The 14847-nt window shown below is 45.0% G+C and overlaps 1 protein-coding gene across 4 annotated transcripts in view; it reads left to right on the top strand.

The window, feature by feature from the left end:
* LOC307248088 (filamin A-interacting protein 1-like) overlaps nt 1-14847 on the top strand; it is a 91206-nt gene that overhangs the window by 73181 nt on the left and 3178 nt on the right. For 2 of the 4 annotated variants that reach the window (XM_080024306.1, XM_080024307.1), the window contains one exon: nt 8430-11265. In XM_080024306.1, the coding sequence (XP_079880432.1) occupies nt 8430-11265 (2836 nt within the window). Of the gene's footprint in view, nt 1-2421; nt 2515-8429; nt 11751-14847 lie in introns of those variants that run through there. The other 2 variants (XM_080024309.1, XM_080024308.1) reach the window with 2 other exon arrangements.

Genomic DNA, 14847 nt, shown 5'->3' with positions numbered 1-14847 from the left:
CTTTTTTTTAATGTTTGTAAATATGAGATATGGAGATACTGTGGCCATCACGTGATGTTTACCACGCTGCCACCTCGCTTTGAACGGTACAGCGACCGCAATCCTTCGTGTTGTCGATGAAAAAGGAGGTGGTATTAATAGCTGGGATGGCGAGCACACCCTACTTTGCAAAGCAAACAACTTGTTTGTAGCGTAGAAATGCTGTGTTTGCCACACGGATAGTGTGGCGTCTGCAGCGCAACATCTGGTTTGGGTTAAAGGCCAGAGCTGCTGCTGCTGCTGGAGTCATGGAATTTCAACCCACTGGATGGAGATCAAACTCGTGATGCTCGCTATCCCTGTCGTGGTTCTCCTCCAAGCTTGTTACCGACGTTCTCTGCAACTTTGTTTTGGACTGCGAGGACGTGCGTGAAATCCATTTAGTCACAGATAGCACCGGTAGGTAAAGACGGGAAACACTGGACTCGGACCCCGTTGTCATACCTACCTATGTTTGGGAGCTTACGGCAAGGAAAACCCCGGCACATTGATTTACTCCGTCAAAAACGGTGAAACAAGTGAGAATTTAAAAATACAGGTTATAATTACATAGGATCATTATCACTCAATTATAAAATGATTGAAATTCGGCAACTAATTAGTCTTGGCATGGTTGCCAACTTGGCAGCCACTTCTGAAAGTGTCGGTGACATGTTAAGACAAGCAGGATTTTTCCTTTTTTGTACAGATGGCTTTAACCCGCGGCATATCACGTTGCCTGAACCTTCAGTGGTAATTTCTCACATGTGGGGAGTTATACGTCTAGTCTCATGTTGTGTAAGATGTCACACATTGCACTAAATATGTTCTATACCAAGTGTGCCAGACTTACTGTGCCATTATGTTGTCAAAATGTTTCTGCAACCACTGTCACCAAGACCGTTTCCTGGACATTTGTTGAACTTGGTGAATGAAGAGGCTTTGGCCAGTTGTTTCTGTCAGAGAACATGAGCAATGCAATAGTTAGCCGGATCTGTGTGGGCTCCACACAACCCCATTGTTTGAATAAGATTTCATTCCGGATTGCATTTTCCCCGGGACAATAGGAGCAGTGAGAGGCGATGGATATTAATCTGATAATGGACCTAAAAAACTCAGTGGAATTCAGTGCCAGCTGCGCTGAGACAGTCGCTGGCCTGATTGTTTCAGATGCATTTCTTTATTGAGTTCTCAAGGGTAAATGTGAGGTATGAGAAGTACAATGAGGACTGAGCGACGTGCAACTGGTGGCTCTGTGCAGGTCAAGGTGTTTAAGCAGAGGACAGATTTTCTTTTTTGCAGAATTCCAATTGGATCATTTATCTTTTGAGATCATAGCGCAGAGTGTAGTTGCTTTAAAAATTGCCGTGCCATCACATGACAGCCGCATTCTGTTGTGACTTAAAAGTGGTCATTCCCATGACCGTACCCTCATATTTCCCAGTATCCCTGAAGTAATGCTGACAGGTTTTCCCGAAATCGCTCCGGAACTACTCCCCTCAGTGGGGCCGTGGGGGGCCCAGTGCTCTCGGTTTAGCGGTGCTAAGCTGACAAACCATCTAAAGGAAACTGTCAAAATGTCAAATCATCCCATTCAGCTGTGGGTGGGTCCTCGGCAGCGGAGGACAGAGTTTCTGATTAGGCTGCGGACAACGCAAGCTGATTGTTTTCCTTTCCCGTCCTGGGCAGAATGGGTGAGGGGAGCTGACAGGAGGTCGTAACTCGAGCCGCGCGTCTGTCCTCACCCAGCCGCTCATCTCTGGAGCCCGGACGAGACGGACGCATATTTCACATGTAACACGCCAGGAAACACCTTTCCTCCCTCCGCCACATCCTAAAACTAAACAGTGCACGCCCACACACACAGACACATAGAGACACACACACACACACACACACACACACACACACACACACACGCACACACACACACACACACACGTGCGCGCACACACACACACACACACACATACACACACAGACTTTTGTTTATAATAATATTTAGGTCTGAAGAAATTAGCTGTACATTTTGGGATTGTGTAAGAGTCTGGAAACGAACACACACACACACACACACACACACACACACACACACACACACACACACACACACACACACACACACACACACACACACACACACACATACTCTAAGAGTCTAACAGAGTACAAACACACACACACCCACACACACACACACACACATACTCTAAGAGTCTAACAGAGTACAAACACACACACACCCACACACACACACACACACACACACATTCATGCACATTTAAACACACACACACACACGGAGCGAGTTCACTCCCACTTTTTCAGCAGCCCGTGTAACACACAGCTCCTTATAAGGGCGTTCTGATGATGTAATGCTCCATATGCAGAGAGCGTGCACGGATCCCTCATTGTTTGGTCTGACTGCCGGAATGTCCAAATCTCAGAAACAGAGGGAGACAAGTGGCAGGATGCATTCACAGCCCAGCAGAAGAGGTAGGAAATCAGAGTTATTCGGTTATTTCATTTTTTTGGGAAGAAACTTAGGAAACTTGTATCAGGAAAGAAACATGAAAAGTGTGTGTGTGTGTGTGTGTGTGTGTGTGTGTGTGTGTGTGTGTGTGTGTGTGTGTGTGTAAAGATGTTCAGCACAATGTTGGTTTATTGTGGTGTTCTGTTGTCATTATAGTAGTATATCTTGTATAAAAGTACAACATATACTACTATGGTTTTGGATAGTACACTTTGGAAATGGGATTGCTGTTAGTGACCTTTTTTGGAGACTCAGAAGTTTATTTGAACTTGAAGTACCACACTGTATTTTTTATTTTCTTTTATTTTAAGTAAGAGAACTGGAACTGCTTCTAAAGTTGATTCTAAAATGGTTGAAACTCTGTGTAAGCCAAATTCCTAGTTTAAAAAACTGGAGGAAATTTTGGAAGAAAAAAAATTATCACAAGGTGGCACAAAGACCGCCTTATATTCAAGAAACAATGAGAAAACTTTTTTTTTTAATCAGTAATTATGTCTGTTCTCTTAGTCAGGGCATTGATCTGCTCTTGTAAGTTTCAGCATTTAGACACACTAAGACTAACCGAAAATCTGGATTTGTACACTAAATGTATATAAGTATCATATATAAGTATATTATGTATGCAAGTATATATAAGTATTTATCCAGCTAATGTCTGTTATCAATGGCTCTATGCTTCTATGATGGTTTGCCAGTGGACAAGAACGGGGACTAAAAAGGTCTTAAAGTGCAGATGACATGTTTACAAACAGTAGATCCCAGATATTTGTATATTTTGGGGCTCTTTATGTACTGAATCATGACCCAAATCAAAGCAGTACGTAAATCAGAGAAGGTCGTATTGATTGGTCATTTATTATTAGTCCTAATTACCGTATATACAAAGTGATTGCACTCTGCGGCTCCACCGTTCAAGTCTGCGTGGACTTTGAATCTGCTTCAATTTTGGCTTCCTCAACCGCGCTGACAAACTATCAAACCGATCCGCAGGCGGTTCAGCGTGTGTGTGTGTGTGTGTGTGTGTGTGTGTGTGTGTGTGTGTGTGTGTGTGTGTGTGTGTGTGTGTGTGTGTGTGTGTGTCTGTGTGTGTCTGTGTGTGTCTGTGTGTATACATGACTTAATCAAGCGTGGTGAGGAAATGACATCGCAGAGCTGACATATGGAACTTGTAAGGCGGGTGAGTGAGCCACAGTTTCCAGCTTTGGCGAGCCGCGAAACGAGAGGGGAAGCCCTTTGGAGAGGCCAAAAACGTCCGAGCGCCGGTGGTCGTGACTCCCCTGCGTCTGCCTCGCATGGCTGCAACAGGAAGCTTTTCAAAAGATGTGTTCGCTCGCTTACGTTGTTAGAGCAACCGAGAAACAAGAGCAACAGATTTTAGAAAAGAGTGAGGGTCCCAAATTGGATAAGTAGGAGGCCTGATTTGACATATACTGTAGATGGGAGAGTGGTGGGGTCATCGAGCTGCCACCTGCGCCCACACCCTCCTTCCACTGCTGACGCTGCATTGGAGCCATTTTGTTTCCCCGTGGGACATTAACTGCTTGCGGGGTTGCCACTGGTGTTTGTTTGGGGTGGGGGGGGCAGCCGGAAAACTGTTGGCACAAGTTGTACAGGCCGTCATGTAAGGTGACTTCAAGGTGACGTCGAAATACGATATGTATAAAAAACACATAAAAACAAAATAGGTGAAGAATAAAACATAAATAGCAATATTTGAAACAACAAAAAAGCTGAAATATTTTAGCTGACATTAGATTTAGGGCACGTGTAAAAATGTCTTCTGGGAGCTAATTTCAATATCACGACATTACATTATTTATAAGTGTATATGTAAAAGTGATAATTGTAACATAGCTTTATTCATGCTACTAAAATATTTTAACTATTTATTAGTTGGTGGCTTCCGACACGGCTTCCAGTGGTTTGGCAAGCTTGATCTAGTCCAGTCTAGTCAAAAAAAGGAATAAATATTTCCAAATACTGTAAAATGTGGAAAAATGTACAAATATTTACATTGAAAGTCACTACCCAAATCCACGCCGACTGGCAAATGTAAATATGCAGATTGTATAGCAGCGTGTGGAGTTCTAGTTCTGTCCGACAACTTGATGGCGCCACACACTTCCACGCCCTTATGGGCCGGCCTGTTTAAGCAACCGCTTCCACCTGCCCTACCTTCTTTGCTGCCTGCTTGCTTGCTGCGCTCCCTCCACCTCCTCTGCATCCACCTGTTTGGTTATACTCTTCTATCTGATGGGGAGATTTGAGCTCATCACTCCTATATTTCTAGCTCATTTAGGGTGCCTATGTTTGCTGTACGCCTCGCCGGGGCGATAAGCCCAGACGCCCAAACTGAAACGGTGAAGAATAAATAAAGATAATTTTTAATTCAATCTAAGAGTTGTCTGTCAGAACCATATTTCATTTGTTGTCAAAAATGCATTTGAATTTCACTTGGCAGCACATAGAAGTCACAGTGCATTATATGAGAGTCCGCCTGCTCGGATTCACACTTATCGTCACTTTTCCTCCTTGCGCCAAAGCTTCACTAAAAAAGAAAGAAGAGCTCCCGGGTTCATAACGTCCCTCCTGCTGCCTCAGACTACATGGGAAAATTACGGCCAAATTATAGCCTCCTCTGGGGGCCGCGGTGATTTAACTCTAATGTCAAGTGATTAGTGTATGTGGGCACGGAGTCCATGTCATTTCCTCTCCCAGGACTCCCCTCTATTGATGTAAAGTGCCCTTACATGTGGTGTTTCGGGATCCGTATCCATTACCAGCACTTAGGAGCACGTCACGTCCCGAAATCCCAAAAATGGGGAGAGCAGGCAGCCTGGCTAAGTCCCGCCGGAGTCCAGCATCCATTTGTCATCCCGCTCGCTCTCGATGACATCACTAGAAAAACAGCGCAGACTGAGATAACAGATTAAGTAAACACAGATTGCGAAGGAAACGGGGTGTGTGTGTGTGTGTGTGTGTGTGTGTGTGTGTGTGTGTGTGTGCGTGTGCGTGCGTGTGCGTGCGTGCGTGTGCGTGTGCGTGCGTGCGTGTGCGTGCGTGTGTGTATGTGCATCCCGTACAAGTGTTTCACTCAGCACACTGTAGTTTTTTATGGAAGGTTTGTGTCATTTTTCAACATATTGCGTCTGTTTTAAATGTGTTTAAATGGTCCGGGGCCAATTTCTCTCTAGCAGAGCGCCAATGGTGGAATGATTAATTTAACGCAACACCACGACAAGCAGCGAACGCAGAGCTGCAGTTATACCAACAAATCCCAAAAAAGCAACAAAAAAAAGAAGCAAAGCTAATGCAGACCTTTCGTCACACCTGGAATTGTTTATCAAGGGAGAAATATGGATTCAGTGTGTGAGTTAGTCTCTCCGTACATTATAAGATTGAGTTTGAGTGCATGCACTCAAACCGCAAAAAGTAAAACAAAATGTGTCATGTGCAAACTAACGTCGTTTATAACAAACCGGGTTGAGCAGTCACATTCATTTGTGGCTTTAATAGCCCATTCACACAGGCTAACGAGGGCAGAAATGTGCGCAACTAATGACAAAAGAGATGAATAATAACGAAAGCAAACAATGAAAATTAACTAAAACATGAACAAATTGTATTATTATATTATTTTCAAATAATAAATGGCTTTATATTCGATTTAGAAACTCAAAATAAAGATACTTCATGAAATGTAATTCAATTAGTGCTTAATAGATGTATTAAAGGCCTACGTTGTTTTTTTTCTCAGCTTTCATTTTCTCGTGCCACCCCCTTGCAATTCCTCATAGTCATATACAATAACTAATGAAATAAAGATCTATTAAATGATATCAACCATTCCTACCCCAGACCAGTAGCGTTACAGCAGCGTATTAACTAAGACCAGACTCCCCAACCACACTTTAGAAATGGTTATGATTATCCCTATAACACTTTATTGACTGTTACCAACCGTTAAGTTCGGCTCTAATTACAACACGCAGAGCCCCTTTCCACATGCATGCCCCCACCACCATGCACAGCAAAGTGACAAACCCTGATGCCAAGTAGCGACACACCCGACCGCACTCTGACATCATGCACTTCAGTCTCACACACACACACACACACACATATGGATTCAGTGATTCCAGAGGGAGCGAGAGGGGGAGAGGATGAGGGAGAGATATTTTTAACAGAAATGTGTACTCTTACACAAAATTATATATATAAATCATAAAAATGTTATTGTTATCATATTTAATATATATACATTTGGATTTATATTTCTCTTTTTTTTGCATTCCATTTACTTAAGCGATCTAAACATATGTTTCCGCCCACGCCATTAAAGCCTTTTGAATCGAATTGAGGGAGGGAGCGAGAGATAGAGGGGGAGAGAAAGAGAGGGAGAGAGAGAGACTCTGTAGAAGCCAGGGGAACTCCTCTACAAAGAGAAGATAATAATTAAAACACACAGGGAGGGTTTGGGTGGTGGTGGTGGTGGTGGTGGTGGTGGATTTGGTCCTGGGGGGCAGAGGAGTGGCAGGGGGAGAGGAGGAACCCCTTCATTTCGGGATTGTTTTTCGTGCCAGCGGACCATCTGCGAGGAGATGCCTGGAAGCTGCACACATAACATCAGTCATAACATCGATTTTTATAATTCATACCTATATACCTATAACAATAATTTTCCCTGTGCATAGTATCGCATTTTGTGTATTCGTAAATTCTTCATACATATGACAAAAAATGTTTTCGCTATTTGTATATATTTCACTTGTTTCTCTGACTTTTTATTCCATTTTATTATTATTTTACTCTCCATTTATTTCAGACTGTTAAGGGTTTTTTTTTTGGAATGCTGATCGTCTTTGGCATATTCCTCGTAGACCTATTTGCAAATGCCTACAGACTACATACCAGACAGAATAAACTGATTCAGATTCATATTCATGTGATAAGACTCAGGGACTGGATTGTGCAGATGTAATTGTCATTGTCCGACAGGTTGTTGTTGACGCCAAAATGACTCTAGTTAAAGTGCAAAGTACCACATTGAAATTTCTACTTCGGTTAAAGTCTATACAGTAATTACTTGCTCTTAGAAGTACTCCAAAGTCAAAGACCACATTTTACCGTTTTGTATTTGCGGGAACACCTTCTATTCCATATTATCTACAAGTAAAGAATCATCTAAAATTTCCTCAATTCAAAATCTCAAGAGAAATTAGCTTTGACATGAAAAGATTTTAAAAAGGCGAATATATACCTCAAGTGTTTCTTTCTACGCCGGCAAAACATTGTGAGGGTTGCAAGAGAAATGGCTGCTCCTGCCAAAATGCCTTGGGTAATGCCTTTACTCTTCACTGTCTTTTATAAGATTTCCCGCTGGATGTGTAGGGTCTTAAAGTGCACCCCAAACTCAGTGGAAAAGTTTGAGTGAGTGCTGAGATTCAAACTTATGGCTCTATGTTTGCAATAATTGAAGTTTCCAAACCATTCAAGAGTAAATTGGCAGCAATGAGACTGAGAGAATGGTTAAAAGGTAGAACGTTTTATGGTGTGTTAAATTTCCCGTGACATAAAATCTTTAGTCCCGTCAGAAAGGTTGCGGAAAATCAGAGTGTTTATTGTGTGTCAGCTCTTGGCGGAGCGGCCGTTGAGTTTCTGAAGCATCTGTCATACAACACAACACTGGGAAACCGTGACATTTTGACCCGATAACATTTTAACTATAGTACACAGTAAAAGCCAACTGAAGAAATGTATTATAAACAATTGAATGATCATAATTCCAATATTTTAGAATTAGTAAAGAAGTGAATTTGAATTTGCATATTTGCATCCATGTCATTTACACATTTCTTTTAATGTCTTTGTCTTCCAGGTTGAAGGTGCTGATCGATCAGGAAAAGGCCTACCAAGAGCGGAAGGACGAAGAGAACAACAAAAAGGTGACGGGTCTGAAGGAGGAGCTGACCAAACTGAAGTCCTTTGCGCTGATGGTAGTGGATGAGCAGCAGCGCCTCACCGAACAGCTAAACCAACAGACCGGCAAGGTCCAGGAACTGAGCGTCGGCGCTACACTAGCCCAAGAGGAGCTGAGCTCCGCTAATGCCCGACTGCAGGAGGAGGAGAGCAAAGTCTTTCGCTTGGAGGCCGAACTGCGTGACCAGGTCGGCAGATACCACCAGGAGCAGGAGGCTATGACGGCCAAATTGACGAGCGAGGATGCCCAGAACAGGCACCTGCGACACAAATTGTCCACTCTGAGCAGGCAGCTTGATGAGCTGGAGGAGACCAACAAGACTCTACGCAGGGCAGAGGAGGAACTGCAGGAGCTGAGGGAGAAAATTAGCCGCAGCGAGTGTGGGAACTCCAGCCTCATGTCCGAGGTTGAAGAGCTACGGAAACGGGTGCTAGAGATGGAGGGCAAGGATGAGGAGCTGATCAGGATGGAGGACCAGTGCAGGGACCTCAACAAGAAGCTGGAGAAAGAAGCCAGTCAAAGCCGGAGCCTAAAGGCTGAGGTGGATAAGCTGAACCACAGAATTATGGACCTGGAAAAACTAGAGGATGCTTTCAGTAAGAGCAAGCAGGAATGCAGTTCTCTCAAGTGCAACCTTGAGAAGGAGAGAACTGTGTCCAAGGTTCTCTCTAGCGAGTTGGACGTCTTGAAAGTCAGGGTCAAGGAACTGGAGGCTGCTGAGAGCCAGCTGGCAAAGACAGAAGTGACCCTGAAGGAAGATCTCACCAAGCTGAAGACACTGACTGTCATGCTGGTGGATGAAAGGAAGACAATGGCCGAGAAGATAAAGATGATGGAAAACAAGGTCCAAAACAGTACCGGCAAACTGCAGGCTGAGCAGGACAAAGTTAATTCAGTCACAGAGAAGCTGATTGAGGAGAGCAAGAAAGCACTGCGGTCAAAAGCCGATCTGGAGGATAAGATGTGCAGTGCGACAAAGGACAGGGATGAATTGAAAGAAAAGCTGAAGGCAGAGGAAGAAAAGAGCAAAGACCTAGAGTCGAAGGTGAGCATGATGAAGAAGAGGTTGCAGTCGCTAGAGACCATCGAGAGAGAACACGTCAGGAACAAAGCCAAAGAGGAACACAGCAGAGCACCTATCGCCAACCGATTCCAACAGGAAGATAATAAAGTAAAGGATCTGACCCAGGAAGTGGAGCGCCTTCGACGCAAACTGAAAGACATGAAGGTCGTCGAAGGTGATTTATTGAAGCCCGAAGAGTTTGAGTCACTGGAAAAACGATTCGCCAACGAACAAGAGAGGGCAAAGGTCTTGATGGAGGAGCTGGATATTTCGAAAATGGAACTTTCCAAGTACCAACTGGCAGAAAAGAAAGAGTGCAACCAAGAGCAGGTTCTTTATAAACGCTTGAAAGAAGAAGAAGCAAAGTCTAGTCATTTGACTAGAGAGGTAGCCGCACTGAAAGAGAAAATCCACGAGTACATGGGCACAGAAGAGTCCATTTGCCATATCAAAAATGACCATTCGACCCTGCAGAGAAGACTTACCCAGCAAGAGGTCAGAAACAAAGAATTGGCCAGGGAAATGGAGACTCTCACTCGTGAGCTTGAGCGGTACCGGCGCTTTAGCAAAAGCCTGCGTCCAGGCATGAGCGGTCGGCGTTTTTCAGACCTGCATGTGTCCACCAAGGAAGTCCAGACTGAACCCACTGACCTTCTGTCTGCAAACTGCAAAACCTTGGCACCGCTGGAGCGCGCCGTGGTGAATGGAAAATTATACGACGAGAGTGAACCTGAGGACGATGAAAACTACAGCAATGAGCTCCAGCTTTCAAAATGCAGCCCTTCACTCATTACTAACGTCAACAACATAAACAATAACATGAGGAGAGCCCGTGTCCCCTTCATTAGGAGCAAAGAGAGCTCCCAGACGGTGAACGGTAAAGTGCAAGCATGGCAGAACGGCAATCATGTCCAGCCCGGCGACGTGGTGCTGACCCACAATCCTGGTCAGCCGCTGCACATCAAAGTGACTCCGGACGACGGGCACAGCACGGCCATGCTGGAGATTACCAGCCCGACCACAGAGAACGCCCAGTCATTCACCAGCACTGCGGTCATTCCCACCAGTGGAGGCCCGCCCAAACAAAGAATCACCATCATTCAGAACGCGTCCATTTCCCCCAACTCAAAATCTCTTTCCCCCACGTTTAAATCAAAGGTTTCCCCGCTGTCCGAAGCACCGTGCACTCCCGACAGGGCCCTCTCTCCTTTCACAATGGCCACATACTCCAGAGCGATGACTCCCGACTCTTCCGGCTCCGTCACGCCGGACAGGGCAATGTCCCCCATACAGATCGTGTCGGTGACGACCGGCACCCCTGACCGGTCCCTCTCCGCCGAGCCGGTGGAAGTTGTCGGGGGCCACGCCATATTCCGCATCACCCCGGAGAGGCAGTGCAGCTGGCAGGTCCAGAGGTCCAACAGCTCAGGGCCCAACGTCATCACCACAGAGGACAACAAGATCCACATTCACCTTGGGAGCCCCTTCATTCAGAGCATCAGCGGTGGTCCGGTACAGACAGTGAGCCCGGGCCACGTGCCCCAGGAGCAGCGGACTCAGGTTCTGTCCAATGGCAGCAGCCCTAGCCTTCTGAAAGGCAGTAGCAAAGTAACAAGTAGCATCATGATTAAGCCCACATCCACCCCAGTGCAAAGGCCATCACACATTACAGTAAGTAATTCCTATGATTGACAACCCCCCTCCCCTCCGAAAGAAACCACTCCATCCCATCCCCATGTTAATAAACCCCACCCGTTTGCTCCGATCCCACCCTCACCCATTTTACTTGCCTTTCGGTGTTGTGGCATTAATTATACTGTGATGCCTTGAAATTCCCATTTTTAAATGTCTGAACAGATCATACAGGTGTTTGGTTGTTGTTGTTTTGTTTTGTTGTTTGGTTGGTTTGCTTTCTTTGGCTTGAGTTCCAAACTTATTTGTGTGCATGGAAAAAAAACAAAAAAACAACATACTGTTTTAAAGCAGTAAGAATGCTGACATTTTAACTTATGTGCACTTATACTGTGTTATACTCATTGGTAAATCTGCCATGTAGTCAGATTCCTCAACCTGATGTAACTCCTTTTTTTTAACTTCATATTACATCTTGGAATTTGTTTATGTTGTCTCGTTTTATAAATATTAAAGTGTGTGGAAAAAGGGTGTTATGGTTTAAGTTTCTCATCCACGCCTGCCTTTTCACTCACCAAATCCAGCATGTTTTGAGAAAAATAATCGACTAAGGAACATCGGACGGTATTGGACTTTTTTTTTTTTTTCCCTTGCGTGCTGTCTAACTTCATAACACTAAGTGCAAGCTCCGTTTAAAAGTAAAAAGGAAACAAGAGCCGCTTATGAAGATTTGAATAGAAGAAGACCTCACACACCTTTCCCAAGAAGACTCATTCTCTGGTAGATTCTGTGTTTGCTTACATGACTTTCATAACCATCATATCCCAGACTCGGAACTCATCCGAGTGATGCGATGGAAACTGTTAATATCTTTAAAACTGTGCGGGCATCTTTGCTTTCTTTGGAAAAAGGGAAGGAATCCCTCTCCCTCTGACTGACGGCTGTGTATTATTGAAATACCTGCGCGGCCGTTCAAAGCTGCTCATGTTCCCTTTGCCGGAAAATTGAGTCAAAACACATTTTGTTTTATTTGATTATTTAGAGAAAGTTGCATTTTTTCATACAACGATTCAAGGAGCTTGCTCAGAAAAGCAGTGTTAGTTAGTTAACCACAAGCGAGTTCCAGTCAGTCCCTGGTGAGTGGAACCACCTGCCCTGACGACTGTGCCCTTGAGCAAGGCACAAACTCACCAACAGCTCCAAGGGCACTGCTCACCAGTCGATACGTTACCAATCAACCTATCAATCAAAGAAGCATGTACGTAGGTCAATAAACTGTCCGTTGCGATAATTTCACATAACAATAATAATAACAGCACCTTTCAAAATCAAGTTACGACGTGTTGTAACAGCCCCAGAAAGCAGTGAATACAGTGAATACACTCAGCAGAAGCAGAGAGAGAAGACCAAAAACGCACCCGCTTCACATTAAAAAATCAGAATTAAACAGGACATTGCACACAGGTTTGCACCTTCTGGTGAAAAGGCAAAAGCAAATCGAAAATGCGTTTTATGACGAGATTTTAAAGTCTGGACCTCGGAACCTTCAACAAGGACCTTCCACTTTGGGGACGTCGGGCACATATGGGGTTTAAAAAAAAAGCCCAAAATCCCATAGCAGCCATAAAAGTGAAACCCACAGGTCACCAAGGTAGGGGGACACGTGACGTGATGTAGCCGTGAATGAACTTTCCGGATTCTTGACAGATAAAATGATTTCAAAATGATTAAATAAGACTAAAGGCACTGATAAATGAAACAGCCGTTCCACTGACTCTCGTTGTATACACCGTTTGGTTTGCGAGCGCGTTTCCGCAACCGAATCTGAATCATTTTTGGTCGTTCTCTGATTGATGAGCCACCGGCGGTCACACAGCTAACTATTGACTGAGCGGTGACCTAAAATCCTAGTTTTATATTACCTCCCACCCTATAATTACCTCCTTTTTGCTCCACCGTCCAAATTATGGGCGCGTCCCTCCTCTGTATACATTAGACACGCATTCTTTGAAACACAGTTAGAGCGCGGCCGCATAGTAAACGCTGGCACTCGAGTTCGTTTAATTTTAATTTCCACTGAAGGTCGGGCCGGGGGAGATGGATACAGGGGTTGTAGCCCTGTCTGTCCTTCGGCTTGGTTAACAAGCAGCCCATGATGTAATCAATGGAAAACAGCCTGGCCAAAATATGTAAACGCCTCATTTAACAGGTAGAGACCGACTTTGAATCAAGAATTTTAATTGGTCTTGATCCTCCAGCCACAAAAGGAATATTAGTGAGTAAGAGCCCTGTGCACAGTACGTCCTGACCTTACACTTACTTTTGGTATGAATCATTTCAGGTTGTTCCACTTAGAAACATGCAACATGACTCTTCCTTGAGAGGAGGTTGGGTTAGTCCAAGTCCAAAGTTCGACTTCTGGGGTGAAGTTGTGCGATGAATAGCAATGAAGCCGTCAAAGTGGATGAACATGCACGAGCACTCTCTAAATCATAGATTCTAGCGTCAAAATGTGAATTAAACCCGCTGTTCTCATGGATATGGGGGGAAAAAAGGAACACTCCCCCCTCCCTCTGAAATGAGGAACTTTTATCACTTAATAACTTATAATTATCTTAAACGCTCAAGGTTAATTACAACACTAGCGCCGCAGCGATAGCAGTGGATTTGATAAGGCACTTAGCGAAACGCTTATCGCGCTGGAACGGTTGCCCGGCAACGGCAAGATCAACAAACAAGTGTATCGCGGCAGAGCTGAAAGCTGCCTGGCAAGTCCAAAGCCCCAAAAAGCTCCGAATTAAGCTTCGAATTTCTCGTCGAACAGAACTACCGCTGGAAGGGGTTCGATTAAATCAGGCATTAAATTGATTCCGAGTGGGCAGGAATGCAGCTGCGCGGGGAAACCGGATCCAACGCAGTCTGGGCGCTGGCGGAGGACCATGTCGGAGCCTAAACAAAATGCTATTCATTAGACCGCTGCTCCTCCAGAATGCAGCGAGCAGCTGGGATTACTGTCTGTGACCTCAATTACCCCCTGACTCACACCGTAACTCACTGCCGCTCGCTCGGGGCCAGATTCATAACTTGTGCACTCGCGCGGCGCGGCGCAGCGTTTCCAGAGCCGTAAAGCGCGTATCGAGTGACGCCGGCGGAGGCCAGGGGAGATTTGATGGCAAAGCCTGAGCGACACCCGTGCCGCTAAACGGCACGGCATCGCGAAGAGCCCGGTGTCGCGTCGGTACAGACGACTTGAGGGTTTGGGGTTCAACTGTTGTTCAACCCGGGCCTGAGTGAAACGCCGGCTTCCGTCATCTGTCGTTCATCCGTGTCGCGTGGTTCACGGCAGCAACCTCACCCAAGGCTTTACTATGGAGAGACTGACCACTCGGCTGCAGCTTCTTTGCCGCGCTTCAGTGGCGTCCGATGGGGTAAAACGGTTAAGACTTTAAGAAAAGAAAATAGGTTCGCTATTTTGACCAGCCAGTCCTTATTAAGATTACATAGTTCCTAGCACAACCTCACTCAACGCTTTACTATCGAGAGACTTACCACTCTGCTGCGGCTTCTCGCTGTGTGCAAATGCAGTCCAATGGGGCAAACGTTAAGCCTTAAGAAAAATAA

This window comes from Zeus faber, assembly GCF_960531495.2.
Source record: "Zeus faber genome assembly, chromosome: 2".
NCBI lineage: Eukaryota > Metazoa > Chordata > Actinopteri > Zeiformes > Zeidae > Zeus > Zeus faber.
The sequence above is the reverse complement of the archived record's forward strand: the minus strand, read 5'-3'. Positions and strand labels throughout refer to the sequence as shown.